This window comes from Hyaena hyaena, unplaced genomic scaffold (assembly GCF_003009895.1).
Source record: "Hyaena hyaena isolate Hyena2069 unplaced genomic scaffold, ASM300989v1 scaffold_527, whole genome shotgun sequence".
Taxonomy (NCBI): domain Eukaryota; kingdom Metazoa; phylum Chordata; class Mammalia; order Carnivora; family Hyaenidae; genus Hyaena; species Hyaena hyaena.
This window is the reverse complement of record NW_024081159.1, coordinates 457,910-473,231: the sequence shown is the minus strand read 5'-3', so window position 1 is coordinate 473,231 and position 15,322 is coordinate 457,910. Positions and strand designations below refer to the sequence as shown.

Below are 15,322 nucleotides of genomic sequence, written 5' to 3'. Positions count from 1 at the left end.
AATAGTAAATACTTCTTTAGTACTTACCTTGTACCAATCTCAAGGGTTAATATTTTACACATCTCTCTTCAACCTTCACAACAACCTGTGGGTCAAGAGTTACTATCTCTCAGAGAAGGCATTAGATTTAGGGAAGTTAAATAACTTGGTTATGGCTGTACAGCTAATAAGTAACAGAAGAGGTCATTTGCATATAGGCTTAGCTCCAAAGCTCATGAACTTACAGAATTCCAGAAAAGTAGGTACACTGGACATATATAGATATTTACAAATGTAGGGCATTTTTCCATTAGAAGAATTTCAGAGGCTTAGCACTCAGAATGGAAATTCCAAAGTTATGGTCCCAGCAATCTCCCCAAGTCCTTTGACCTCACCCTCCCTCACACAGCTGACAGCCTTCCTTGCTGTATCAAAAGGATATATTACATTCTTCCACTACTCCCCCAGCTTCCTCTATAGCAAGATTTCTGAAACTCAGCATTATTGGCATTTAGGGCTAAATAATTCTTTGTGATGGGGGACTGTCCTGGGCATAACGAGTTGCTTAGTGGGATCCTTGGCCTCTACCTCTACAATAGTTCCCTAGTTCCCTCCCTCCCACCTCCAGTAGTGAAAAATATAAATATCTCCAGGCCTTGCCAAAAGTCCCTTTGAGGATCAAACTGCCTAGGAGAGCAAGTCATTAATGCTACCAGTCATTTTCTGTGACTTAGACTCTAAGTCCTAGATACTTAGCTTCCAAAGGGCCAATAACATCATCCTTAATCCACTAGTCCACACTTAAAGACCTAGTGAATGCTTTCCCCTCTGCTTACTGTAACATCCTTTACACTGAAGATACACAATAAACATTAACTCAGTAACAAGCAATTGCACCCTCAGCCTGTAGTTTTGATTGCTCTCACGTGCAGGGCAGAGACCCAGAAGACACATTATTTGGGTTCTTGTGACTTTTCACAGATGATTACAGTCAGACCAATAGTCTGTAAAAGAATCCATTTCCAAAGTTTAAGCTTAAAAGTAGAGTGCTAGTGAATGTTTGAACTAAATCAATTAGGCTGTATCCTAATTGGGAAGGTCAGAATCCAGGTGGCATCTAGACCCGATGCAGATGTTGACAATATGATTGCTCCTGCCTCTGGACAGTTCCTTACTAGCACAGTGACAAGTTCCCACAGACATCCCTTGGGACATACTAGCCATTAGCTTGCCAACCTAGTGGGCACTAAATGTATCCCAAGGCTCTGTATGTCCTACTGCTTCATGTGTGCGAGGCCTCCTGGTTACCAAACTTTATAATGTTCACAATGGCCATTAGATATGGTCCTTGAATGCTGTTCTGAACTTATGAAGATGCCTTTCTAACAAGTCTCAGGAACAGTTTTTTGGTATGACCAGCAAGGTACTATGACTACCTTGTGCCTACTTTTGAGCAGGAAAACCAAGTTTGGGCTACAAAGAGTGCACTGAGCCCATTAAAAACTTGGAGTGATGAAAGATGATACAGACATGGTATTTACCAGAGCCCTCCCTGCTTGCCTGTAAGCCCTCTTGATGCAAGTCAATAAACCAGATGCCATTTGGAGCACAAAACCACGTCAAAATACATGAGTTGTATTACCTTACGTGCTAGAGATGGTCACCTCAGTTTGGGGGTCACGTGAAGCAGAGCAGCCAGGTCTCAGGTATTTTTTGATCCAAAGCTCAACCACTTCTCTTCACACTATCACATATGCTCTTCTTTAACCCTCTACTTGATTATCCCCAATTTGTTCTTAATAAGTATTTATCTTTTTCTAGCTACAGAAGCAAGGTAAAATTATGAGCTAATGACAAGCAGTAAATTCCAGCAAAAACTGGAAGAACAAGAATTGATGAATTGTTTCAACCATTTCTTAGTTGTAAATCTTAAAAAATTATGTTTTACCTTTTTTCCTTTTTTAGGGAAAGGTTTTAGTGAATCATGAATCTTAAAATGAAGAATAAGCATAGCAGGATATAGCAGCTTAATTAATCAAATATCTTTATGTTTCATTTAGGATTTAGGATATGAGCATGGAGAACATAGTTTTATTTAATGAGTAATAGTAGTTCCGTTGCATCTCTCGGAGGAAAACCCTTTGGCTATTTCGGTAGCTGTAACCATTACCGTTGCAAAGACCTGGAGACCGAACCGCTAAGGAGAATGCATCTGTGCTTTTCCAGTTTCTGTACTCTCATAGTACCTTGCTTGTGTCTTTGCTATGAAAGTCCTATCTTGCATTAAAGTTGCTAACATTGTCCTTTTGTATTGCATCAACCAGCTCTGAGATTTGTAAAGAGTAGACATCCAAATGAACTGAAATGCCAAATTATTTTGGTGCCCAAATTCCATTCCAAGTGGGTCCCTGTCTTAAGCCAAATTACTTATTCTTCCCTGTACATTGTAATTGTTTTGAGAAAAAGAAAAAAAAAAAAAAGCTTCTTTTGAATCTTCTTTAATAGTTTATTTTTAAAAAGTTGCCAAATAAGCCTGGCTTTTAAAAATTCTTTAGGTCAATCAAAATGCAGTTTTAGATAAAAATGTGAAACATTTTCTAGCCATGGATAAACTTCAATGCTAATCTTTTTTTTTTTGCTGTATTTCTATCTCCTCTGTTTTCTTTTTTGATTCTAAGTGAATAATTCAAGTTTAATTTGACCAGAGATGCACTCTCATTAGTGGTGTTCACATTTTGTCTCTCACTCACATAGTTGTTTCTCGTGATGTACGGAGGATGATGGTGTGGCACCCAAATAAAGTCTGAGTGCAAGATGTATGTAGTCTGACAACCTTATCCTCTTAGGAATGACCAAACAATGATTAAATGTTCCAGATGTATAATCACTCTGATCATCAGTTAGTCCTTATTTTTTTAAATTCTGCTCTGGTTTTCAATCAGTGGAGATCCACCCACCCCTGGTAGGTCACAGACAATAGGGCAACTGTCTTAGAATAGAAATTAACATAGCTTTTACCTTAATGAATATTGAAAACCAATATTGATACAATACTGATGTAGCTGGTTCATGATACAATATTGATGTAACAAGTTAATGCCATATATTTTTTCTTTTTTTAAAAAAAATTTTCTATTTTTATTTTAGGGAGAGAGTATGTGAACAGGGGAAAGGGGCAGAGGGAGGAATCTCAAGCGGGCTCCATCGCAGCATGGTACCTGAGAGGGTAGGGGAGCTCGATCCCAGGACTCTGAGATCATGACCTGAGCCCAAATCAAGAGTCAGATGCTCAAATGACTGAGCCACCCAGGTGCCCCTCCCCTATTTTTAGTATTCTTTACTAAAATAGTGTGAAATTTTCTGCACAAGATGACACACTGTTCTTGATCTACAGTTTAACCAGTTTTCAAAGTTGAAATTTTGCATCTACATCTGGGTCCTTGGGCACATCTAAGAGAGGGAGGCAAATGGCCAATTGTGGATATAAATGCTAGTGAAACTCTAAACCCATTAAACCTTTGAGAAGTTTGACCTATATGCTCAAGTTAATAAATTACATCAAACCCATCAGCTACACACCAGTTACTTCACAACACTGTGCAAAGATCAAATTCATTTCTCTGGCATCATCAGTGTCTTAACTGATACATCCTGGAGGCAAATAATGCTGGAGACAAAGTGTATCGGAGAAAGAAGTTATGCAAAAAGTTTGGTTGAGAGCACTCGCACTTGGTTTTGGCTTTCTTTCACCGACAGTCCCCAGGGCATGCTCCAACAGGGCAGATATTTGACAGGGCCTTAAAGTTTCAGTACACATAAATGAATGTTTAAAGTAACAACAGTCATGTTGTCATTCTTAAATTAATCTCAATATAGAGAATGTACAGGTTGCTTAAAAAAAAAAAAAAAATTGAAAGGCAAGAAACCAGAAAACATAGCTAAGATCTCCCTAACTGTTAGCAGTCGGCTGACAGGTTTGCTGTATCATACTTTTAACCTATCACAATATCAAAATAATGGCCACTAGATTATAAATTCATTGTATTTATATGGGACTTTTCGTAAACTCTATAGAGATTAAGAACCCGGGGTGGTTGTTTCTCCATCTCAAGATGACCTGTAACATTTGAAAACTTTCACTCGCTCAAATTACAGGACCAGCTGTTTTCAATCTGCTTAGATAGAAACTTAATTTTCCACATTCTGAAAATAAATTTTATACTGGTATATATTCTAAACATTTAAGTTTCATTGGAAGCATCTTGAGGAATCCAATTTTCCTATTTATCTTTAAATGGTTTTCATCAGGACTTAGTATGTTCTCCTACAAAGTCTCTTCTAACTTCAGGTGGCCATTCAAGCTAGTGGATTATGCTTTATATCTACTCCATTTAAAAGAAAAAGCACTAAATTAGAAAGCAATTCCTCGGGTCAGTAGTTTTTCAAACTGTAGATGACTAGTGGAATGATTAAAAATGCAAATTCCTAGGCAACAATGGGGGAGGGTTCTTAATTTACTTTTCCAGTAAACACCCAACTGCATTTGATGCAATGTGTGTATAGAACACTTGGAAAGCTGTTTGCACGCTAAAAAAGAAATGACTCCATTTCTATACCGAAGATGTCCTATCAGTGGGTATCTCAGTTTTTGATGAATAAAACTAATTAGTCAAAGTTTTTGTGGGTTATAAATCCTGAAAACCTTACAAAGAATAAGAAACTCTGCCCAATTTTTCCACATTGCAATCTCTCTTAGACCATCAGGGTTAAATCTAAGAGTATTAGAATCGCAACACTCAGAATCCCAAAGTTGAAGCTTAGAGTAAATCACTTCTAAATTAATTTAACCTTGTGTTTTCTGGAGAAAGTTTAGAGGACTCTGAAGGTCTTTACAGTAATGTCTTGGTTTAGGAGGCTGTATATTTCCTTGAGAGCTGATTTTAAGAAAACAAAACAAGACAACTGTACTAGGAGGAGGTCCAGAAACAGGAAGCAAGATTAAACAGTGACAGGTAAATCATTTCCTAGACTTCCGGTGATTCTTGGCAGCAAGAGGTTGTGCTTTGGAAGAAAAAAAATTCCTCATCCACAAAGTGACTAATTAATGAAGTGACTTATTTTAAGTAAGAAACCCTAGTATTTCTCGAGATGGGCTGTAGCAGCCTGCAGTGTATTTGCTCCCAAAAGACAAATGCAAACACGGGGACTTCTTGCCATGTTGCATCTTTTTCCCAAAGGAAAATTTAACCAATTTTCTGGATAATTTGATTAAATAAGACAGGGCCTCTCAACTGGCTTCCCTGGACTTGAATTATGAGGCCTAGATTGGATGCAATTTCATGATATCCAATACCTGAATCAAAACAGGTTATAATTTCCGTGTCTTTCCTAACATAAGTTTTTGGTATCATGGTGATAAACTTGAGTCTGAAACCAAAAGACTGGAAAAAATATAACCATAATCAGCTAAGTGAAGAAAACATTTTTGCCTCAATTACAAGCATTGATCTGTGTATACTGCATGCCTGACACAGAGGACATTCAATAAATGTTGAACTAAACTCATTTTTCTGGTCTTGAATTAGCCTCATGGCTCTTCTTAATACTTAATTCTGTATATAAAGAAAAAATCTAATTGTTAGTCTTTTAGGGAAGTCTCCTGAATGAAGTTTAAGATTTAAAGGAAAAAAACCCCTGCAAAACAAAGAGAAGCCAACAAATCTGTAAAAGGCAAGAACGGAACAATGATATGGCCAAAACAAGCACTCGAGATTAATACAGGTGAGTCAAATGCTCGGTTATTTCCCTTCTGATTACTAGAATTATCTGTGGGAAAAAAAAAAAAAAAAATCAGTGAATCTCCTCTTTGAACAGTTTATAGATAAGTGAAACTATTTCATGGGAATGGCAGTCTTAACATAAAATGTGGTCTCTTTCACTTCAAAAATCAAAAACAAAGCAAAGGTAAAATAAGACAAAACAGCCCAGTTTAATTTCAAACGTTAATATATTTTCTATTTTATATTGAACATATGCATCTGTAACCCCTCATTTGCAGCAACTATCACATCCTCATAAAAGGGGCAAAATTTGTAAGATGCCTCTTAAAATAAATATTCTTTTTTATAAAATAATAAAACTTCAAATAAATATTCTTTACACTAAACAATATGTTGAAAAAATTAGAAAATAAAGGTTGAATTTTACTGTAACTGTACAATATACATGAAGTCCAAAGGGAAATCAGAGTCTTACAATAAAGGCTTTTCTGTAAGGCAAAATACAATCTAAAAACATACTGATTGATTCACATTCTTCCGAATGTACAACATATTAGTATAATATTTTGTGACTGTGCCACATAGCATGGCACAACATGTTTTTCACAGTTGCAAATATTATTGTATATACAAAAATATAGCACATTATCTCTGGAGAAAACAATGGAAAAAAAAAAGTCGTCTGCTAATTTACAAATTTTGCAAGTACTATTCACAAACAAAAAACTTTGCCTGGGAGTGTCTGTTGTTTTAGCTTATGCAACACGTGGGTCCCCAAGTTCTGTATCCCATCCCTTGAGCTCCATTAGCTGAGTCCTAACAAGCGGATCAGTTAAAACAGCACATGGACAAAAAGCGGTTCACTGCAAACATCGAAGGCTATCCCAACCCTCTATTAACAGTGCCAAGATTCTGTTTAGTTGGTTGCATATGCGTTAAGAAAAAAAAAAAAAAAAGAAAAAAGTCAATCCTTATTACTGTCATATTCCTGATTAATGGTGCTATGTTGGTTTTTCAAAGTTCCTGGGTGGGACCGTGGGAACTTTGCAACAAACCGTGTTTGAGTTTTTACAGCGGCATCCAGGCCGGTTAACCCGGTCATAACACCCCTGGCACAATTTAAGGCAACCCTTGGCGGGAAGATAACACCATAAACAAGGCAGAAAGAGGGACATGACGCCCATGGCAGACCAGCGTGTACAACAGTGAGACTGGCTGCAGGAGCACGGGTTGTCCGCACAGTTATCCTCGTCATCATTAGAACAGTGATAGAAGAGACCTTTCACACAGCACACACAAGTCCCATAGTCAATCACGTTTTGGGCTGAGCAAAGGCACTGCTTGTCGCAGATCCAGTCTGATGGCAGAGGCCTAGGATAGGTGCACTCCTTACATTTGCACTTGCCACAGTCCTCACACCTGTAGGCGTGCAAGCCCAAATCCTCCTTGCTCAGCGGCTTAAGCTCACCTGGCTTGAGCTCCGATTTGGGCTGCACGCGGATTATCCCATCAGCAACGGGCCCCGAGGAGAAAGATGGTCCCAACAGTCTCTGTTCAGAGGAACTGCTGCTGGTACTTGTCCTCGTACTGCTCCGAGACCCCGAACTGACTGTGCTGATGGACCTGGACAGAGAGGCTCGTGCGGAAGAATGGACCTGTGGGTGCTGGAGCCTGGGGGGCTGGCGGTGCTCGGGCAGACCGTGGAGCCTCTCGTGTTTGTGCTGAGTGGAGGGGCGAGGAGCAGGCTTGAGCCCAGGTCTCGGGACCACAGTAGGCCCCTCTGTGTACTCATTGGTGTTTCGGATGGCTCTGATCTGATCCAGAGACAGCACGTGTACCTGCTGGGTGAGGGCATCTCGGGGGTCGGGCTCCCCGCGCTGCCTGCCACCGTCACGGGGCGCCTGCAGCAAGGACTGCGACCCGCTGCCACTGTGAGCTCTGGCCTCCATCAGGTCTTGGAAGTGTGGTCACTCCAGCGGGCTTAGAACACATCTGAATTCCTGCGGAAACCAAGAGGAAAGAGCTGGTTTACACTCCAGGATACTTCCCACTCTCCGCCTACCTGGATTAACTCTTGGCTTTCCACTCCCCTAGAGAAAGAGGGCTTGAGATGGAGTGGCTATGGAAGGGATCAGAATAGCCGTATGATCACTGCCATATCAAAAAGTGCAGGTTATGGCCCGGCACTGACAATTCTCTAATCCTGTGTTGTGTAGTAACACAAAGCTGATCTTTGTTTCAGTCACATAGGCAACGATTCCTTATTCAAATAGACATAAAACTGCAAGGTTCAGGTTCAAAGTAAAGACTGCAAGAAAATAACGTTACAACAGAACATTCCCGCCGACATATGTGAAAGTTGAATACTTTTTCAGAATTGGAAATGGGTTTTTAAGTTTGTCGTGGTCACTTTTGCCTTAAACATTAATAAATACAGCCTAGAAATTCTTTCTGGGTTCTTACTTTGCTTTTACATCAGATACTTTTAACTATGACTATCCAGTATTCGGGAACTGTTTAGAATACCATAGAATGAAGGTGACTTGCAAAAAAGAAAATACTCGCCCCCCAAGGAAGTTATAAATTTTACAAGAGTCATGCATTATTAACTATACAGTAGCAAAAGTTATAAATTAAAAACAAATCCATTCAAATCCTGTTTGCCGCCAGGAACACAAGAAAGCAAACTTACACAGTCATCAACGAGAAGACGACCTTATTTCAACTTCTAAACAACTGGAGGATCAAATATTTTACAGCCTGATAGACGAGGAGAACGCCTTAAATTCTGTAGCTAACAGATTGTTCTCTCTGTTTTAGAAATAAATTATGTAAAAACTCTTAATTGCTTTGCCCTTTTCCAAAACCTTAACAGTTCAGAACAAAAACCGGCTAGTGATAACAGGAAGTGTTTCCAAAATTCGTGTCACGTCTCAAATCTATCATTCTGACAAGTAATTGCAATCCCTCTGTAAATTTCAAAACGATTATCTCCTTTGCCAAGTCCACAATGAACAAAAACGGGCAAAAGTGGACCTTTATCCAATCTCCGAGTTTTATACAAGAGAGACACAGGCAGGTGACACACGCCTCCCAATTCAGAACAAGGCAGAGCTGGAAACCGGATCTCACTTCCAACAGAAAGGCAGACGAGACAACATTGATCTTTGCTTTCACTCCGTTTATCGGCTCTATCGGCGTCCCAACACCGTCCCCAGCAGGTGGGACACAGTCGGAGCCCCGGGGGACTTTTCTCCGGGGAGACTGACGCAGCCCAGGGGCTAAACTGCCCTCCCCTTGCACACAATCCCAAGACTGCTAAGCAGGCGGGGGATTGAGGGGGGCGGGGGGTGCCGGCGCCTCCCTAGGGGACGTGCCTTGAAACTCTGGAGCACACTTACCCCTCCCTACCTCCGGGCTAAAATATACCCCATCCCAGAGAACTACTGTCTTTCGGGGGGAGCCACTCCATCCCCACGCAGAGGTCGTGCAGCCCAGCAGGGCGTTCTGGCGAAAGCCCTTGAGTGTCAGGCACAGGTTTCGAGCCCTGCCGCCGAAAGCCCCGACTTAGACACTGCGGGGACAGAGGTCTCACTCACGTACGCTGGGCAACTCCACCACGCACTGACCGAAGCGGCACTGCCTGCAATCCGCACACTCATCTCCTTTTGGGTGGAGAGAAAAAGTGAAAGGAAAATTGTTTTTTATAAAGATGGGCAAGTCCCAGGGCCTCACTGAACAAGTCGGGTGTGCAGGACGCGGATCCCATAGCTGAAAACTTTTCGCGCAGATTTGCTTCCAGTGGAAAGCAGCATCTTCGGTTGGGGGCTGGGAGGGATTTATTATTTTTAACAAAAATGATTGCTGCCCATTTCTGGCCTCCTTCGCGGCGCCCGCCACCCCCCCCCCCACGCTCCCCCATTCCCCACCCAGAAAGTGCTTAGAAACCCCCATTAAGAACCGTGTGTGATCAGACTAAGGATTAAGGGGAAAGGACTTCAGCACAAGGGTGGGGCAAGCACAGAAATCGCTTTGTAAAAACGCACAAGATCCCGAACTCAAAGCAGCAGCAGCGACTAAAAAGTAGATCAGCCCTTCAAAGGAAATCAAACTACCCTCTTCTGCTACCTATTTTCAGGTAATGGAAAACGATCGCGACCGCTTGATGACTTTCTTCCTGTGCTAGGTCAGACCAAGCTTCCAAAAATAAAAAAAAAGCGTGACCCAGGCCGACCACAGAGAACGGAAAAAAGAAAGAGCTGCACCGCCGAACCGTAGCCCCGGCGTCCGGCCGGGCGACGTTCCCACCAGCACCCGGCTAGCCTCGGTGCCGGGCACCCTGCCCAGTCTTCACTCGCGGGGTCTCGCTGCCCCCGTGAGGCGAAAGACCCGCGCGTCCTCGGTCCCGCTGGCGCCCCTGCCTCCTCACAGCCTCACCCAGGACTTGCCTTTCCCGGAGAGGAACAGGTTAGAAATGCGGGCGCCTACAACGGGGACCTGGAAAACACAGTGTTTTCCCCTCCCTCTCCCGCTCTCTGCGCCGAAATCGCGGCCACTGTAGGGCCAGCAGCCGACTCGCGACGAGCCGTCCGCCACCCCAACGCGGGCGCGTGGGGTCCCGGGGCCGGGGACCCCGTATCGGGCGCGCACTGCTGCCCCCGCCGAGGCAGGCCGAGCCAGTTCCACAGGCAGCTCTCTGGGTCCCCCCTGGGAACCTGCGGGGTTGGTTAGAGAAAGGGAGGCCTGAGGAGAGACAGACCCCACTCCCGGTCCAACTGCATCTACTCCATGTTGCCCACAACGCGCCGGCCACGGCGCCAGGAGGGTAAGAGCCAAACGTGCCTCACCGTGATCGCGGCTTTGCACCAACCTCTCTCCGCTGGATTCTCTTCCTCCTGTGATGTGCAAATAAAATCCAGCCCCGATGCAAACTTTTCCCCCTTCTTTCTAAACTCTCCTTCAGTCCAAGTTCCGAGCAATCGGCGGGAGGAAAAAGGGCGAGGAAAATCCCGAGCCAAAGTCCCCAGCCGATGAGCACTCCGGGGTTCGGGACTGGGGGCGACCCCCCTTCTAGAAATGCACGCGGAGTATTTCCTTTTTCTCAATGAACTGGAGGCCGAAGCGCCAACGGCGAGTCTCCTTTCCTGGCAGATGAGCGAAGGAGAAAAAGAAAACGGCCTTACAGAGACTCTAAGGCCAGATGGCCAAGTCGTGCGGCCGCGGCCGCGTCGGAGCGGAGGGGGCGCGGGGGCGCGGGCCGGGCCGGGCGGGCGCGGGGGCCTGGGCGCTGCGCGCTCCGCCGGCCCCTCTCCTCCGCTCGCGCTGCGCCGCGCGGCTCTCGGCGGTGCAGACTGGGCGTTGTGGAGGCGCGGCGGCGAGGCCGAGGCGGGGGCGGTGGGTGCGGAGGAGGAGGTGAAGGAGGAGGAGGAGGAGGGTCTGGGGCCCGGCCGGGGGGGCTCGCCGTTGGCCTGCGCCCTCGCCTTTCCGGAGGAGGCAGGGAGCTCTGCGGCGGCCGCGGCAGCAGTAAATGGCGTCATGTGGATCCGAGGCGGAACAGAGCAGTTGTTGTCCCAGAGGATATATCGCATCCGGTCCCAGCTCATTGGCTCCGCGGGGCTACATTCACTCGCACTTCAGCGCCCGCCAGCGCTCCGAGCCGCAGGAGGCATTCAAAAGGGCAACCGCGCCGCCCCGCGCGTCCCCGGGCCGGCCCTGCAGCCCGGGCGCCGTCACGCGGGGCGCCCGCGGGGCCGGGCTGGGCGCGGCGGGGTCAGTTTATCTAGTTTCAAGGGAACACTGACCTTAAGGTTCCCCCAGAGGCCATGAGGACGAACTTTAGGTTCGGACTGACTTATGGAACTCTCTCCTTGCCATTAGGAAAAAAAAAAAGGAAGGAACATTTAAAACGAATCCGGGCCATGCAGTGTTAGCCTTAAAACAAGCTGCAGGTTTTAAGAGTTTATTGGGAATCTATTTCAAGCCCACCTCTCCCCTTTTCTGTGCCCCCTCGAGGGGGCGACGGGGAGAGGAGCGGGGGGGGGAGGGGAAGGGGAGCGGGAAGTGAGGTGGGAGGGCTATTGGTTTATTCTTTGTCTACTGGATTAACCCGATTATACACCAGGCACCAGCACAAACCGCCTCCCCCACCTCAGAGCCGTGTAGGAGAGGAACGGAATGCAGATTCGGGTTTCAAGTACTTTATGCTCTGGCCGAGATTTGCTTTTGATTGTGTCGCTCTGTAGTTTTTGTTTAAATATTAGATCCCCCCCGCCCCCCGAAGAATTAGCTATAGGTGAAGGCTTTATGAAGATCTTTCTGTTTTGTTTGACGCAGTAGCTGAAGGAAATCCTACAGTCTGTGCCTTTTAAAAATTATTTAATTCAATAACACATACACGATAACTCAAGGTCGACATGACGGGCTTCTGAAATGGGAGGGGGCTCGCTCGTCCACTGCAGATTTCCTTTACTTAACCAGTAGTCATCATTTCCGACTCCCCCCCTTTTTTTTTTATCCTAGAACGTTTCCCAAGAAGATCCTAATGTACATTTTGAAGGAGGTCTGTATTTTCCCACTTAAAAAGGAAATATAAAGATAGGAAACGCACAGAGATATGCATTGCTCTAATTGCCGTTCATTTACTAAAAAACGTCCTTGCATGTGGGAGCACCGGTGGGAAATTACTCCCCCCCCCCCGCCTGACACTCCTATTACTGGATTCTAATAATTTACAGAATGTTTTTACTTTACAGGGAAGTACGGTCAAATCTCCCGAATAGCACCTGCCCCCTTGAGGGGTTAGAGTTCTTGAAATAATGCTAGGAAAACGTAGTGCTTGATTCCCCGGGCCCCTCTCCAGCCCACATCCGTTCGTAGCTACCCCGGCAGTCGCTGCCTTCTCCCGAACTCTCTAGAATATCCCGGGCGCACTCTCCGCCGCGCTGCGCTCTCGCTCTCCTTCTCCATGTTTCTCTAAGGCTCTCCCCACTCGTCCCGGGCTTGGATCGAGAGATGGCCTGGGAAGTGGCATGCATTATTTCCGGGTACTGGCCTGCGTTTCCCCCACCTCACCCCTCGGCAAGGGTGGACAAGGCTAGGTCTGGCCGCTCCTCGGGGTCCCTGAGGCTAAGGGCAGGGAACAACGGGGTCTCCCCAGCCCGGGCCCTTCGCCCGACGCCTAAGTCCTTTGAGCCTCCGGGTGAACGTAGGCGCCGCTGCGCTTGCGGCCCATCCGGCCACCAGGGGGCGCCCAACCGGTTCAGGGCAGGGGCTGGGGCTGGGGCTCGGGCTGGGGCTGGGGCAGGGGGTGGGGTTGGGGCTAGAGCTACTGGATTAGGGCAGGAGAGGGAGATTGCCGTCCAAAATGTATATCCCGTAGGCTGGTTCAAAATGAATAAAATTCAGATGAGTTTCGGTACCATCTCCTCGGACGCAATCCGTTTGGAATACGAGGTGAGGTACCTAGGTTCGGAAGAATTCCAGCTTTCATCAATAGGAAGGAGTTGGGGACCAAAGCCAAGTTGTGCAAGGCTGGTGGGGGACTCGCTGCCCATGTGAGGGCAGCAAGTCTCTGGCAGAGCAGGTGGAAGATACGCCTTCTCTTCGTCTTCTCAAACCCCTGCCTCCAATGACTGCTCTTGAGGAGACACTTGTTTTTCTCCATGCTATTTTCCCAGCATTGTAGGAACTTGGTGAAGACACACTGTTCTAGATCAAAGCATAAAATGGAATTTAAATTAGGAGCTTCCAGCTGGCCCGAGTACCTTATATTTTTATTGAGCCAATACAGAAGAATCTAGGAATTTATATTTATCTTTCATGAGCTAGAAAGAATTCCATGTAATCTGGCTCTCCCCTTCTTTCCCGACAGCATCAAGCTTGATGACTGGGAAAACATTTAATCTTTAACTTAAGCGCCAAGTAAAAACAAGTACCTGGTGCATTCTTTCTAACGTAGTCTTTATTATTTTAGTTAGTGAAATTATCATTTTTTTCAGATGTAATGTATAGAACAATATATTGTGCCCCCCCCCCAAATTTGCTTAGTGAATTTAATTCTGGAGAAGAATTATGTTTATGTGTATGCAGGTGCATGTATACACAGAAGGAAACGTTGGGTGCAGCTATTGTCCCCAAATTAATTCTCATGTTGCATTCCAAAATTATAACTGGGATTACTTTTGGAAGATATTTCAGAATTATGAAAGAATGTCAGTGTAAAATTTCACAGCGAAGCCCATTTTTAAAGGTATCGTGCAAAGTTCTAGAGAAGCAACCCTGATGCATGAGCAGGTGCTGCCATTTTCCTAATGTTGGAAAAATCCATGGAAATGCTTGCTGCACCCATACTCACTTCTACATTCTCAAGTTGCACCAAGTAGCATGCTTTCTTGGACCTAGCTGTTGAACAGGACTGTGTCCCATACATTTGGGATCTTGTCTCCGCATTCATTTTATTTTCTTCATTTGTTTGGGTTCAGTTCATTTTATAAATATAATTATCCTCCATATCTTTTTTTTTTTAAATGAGGCATTGTATAAACCTTTGTGAATTTTGCCTCCAAGTTTTAGTTTTAGTAGAAGACATCAATAGGGACAGTGTAGACATGCTTCTTTACCAGTAGGTATGCTCGCTGAGTTAAGCCATTATTTTTAAGGTTGCATCTACTCATATAAACTTCTGATTTCTTCTGATTTATGTTGTAGTAACGGGAGAATGTATCTTTAAAACAACTCTAGTCCCAGTGTCTTTGAGAGATTGACCAAACCACTTGGCCTTACTGGGTCCAGACCCAGTTTTGATCCCTAAAGGGGAATTCTGCAGTGATATGATTTATTTTTGAGAGAAGAAAAATTAATAGGTATTGACTATTTGGTTGTTTTGTTAGTTTTATAATGAAGGCCATTTATTTATATATTCATATTTAAAACTGGCCCAGAACACAATACTATATACTGCTTCCATGGGAAATGATTTAGTTCTTTCAACCACCATTTCTCCTTACATCCCAAATGAATAGAAAACTTAATTTATGCCCGGTCTCTACTAGGAGGGACCTTCCTAAATTAAATGGCTTTGCCATAATGGACCTTTTAAAGATTTGATGGCCATGATTGTGGTCATCCAATTTTTGAATTGCTTTGATTTCCCAGACTCCATTGATACTGCCTCTAGGAGAGATTGGGAGAGACTACACTAAAAGATGCCAAGGAATTCAAAATAGACCAGGAGACTTCTTATCTATATAGCCTGGAGAACTGGAAACAGTTTATCTCTGCATCTAACCTTCTTTGATGATGTCCTCTATCCCTAACCAAACTAGAAGAAAGATCGGAGTGGTAAGAGGGTGGTCTCGATGAGTTGATTTTGAACTGGAGGCTCTAATGAGTCTTGTCGTTTTCAGAGATCTCATATCCAACCTGAATCCACCTAATGGTTTCTACTGGTAAATCAATCTTCCTGCTATGTCCATGCATGCTATTACTACAATATATGCAAAGTCACATGTGGGCTGAAGTTCTCTAACAAGACAAAAAAGTCTCTTTGCTGGCCAACATGATTT

General features: G+C 44.6%; 1 protein-coding gene across 1 annotated transcript; it reads right to left on the bottom strand.

The window, feature by feature from the left end:
• Positions 1-5,967: 5,967 nt before the first annotated feature.
• Positions 5,968-10,695, bottom strand: SPRY2 (sprouty RTK signaling antagonist 2). Its single transcript, XM_039255454.1, has 2 exons — positions 10,607-10,695; positions 5,968-7,759 (listed from the first exon to the last, which is right to left on the bottom strand). The coding sequence occupies exon 2, from the start codon at positions 7,706-7,708 to the stop codon at positions 6,761-6,763; it is 948 nt and encodes a 315-aa protein (XP_039111385.1). The 5' UTR covers positions 7,709-7,759; positions 10,607-10,695; the 3' UTR covers positions 5,968-6,760.
• Between the last annotated feature and the right edge of the window lie 4,627 nt (positions 10,696-15,322).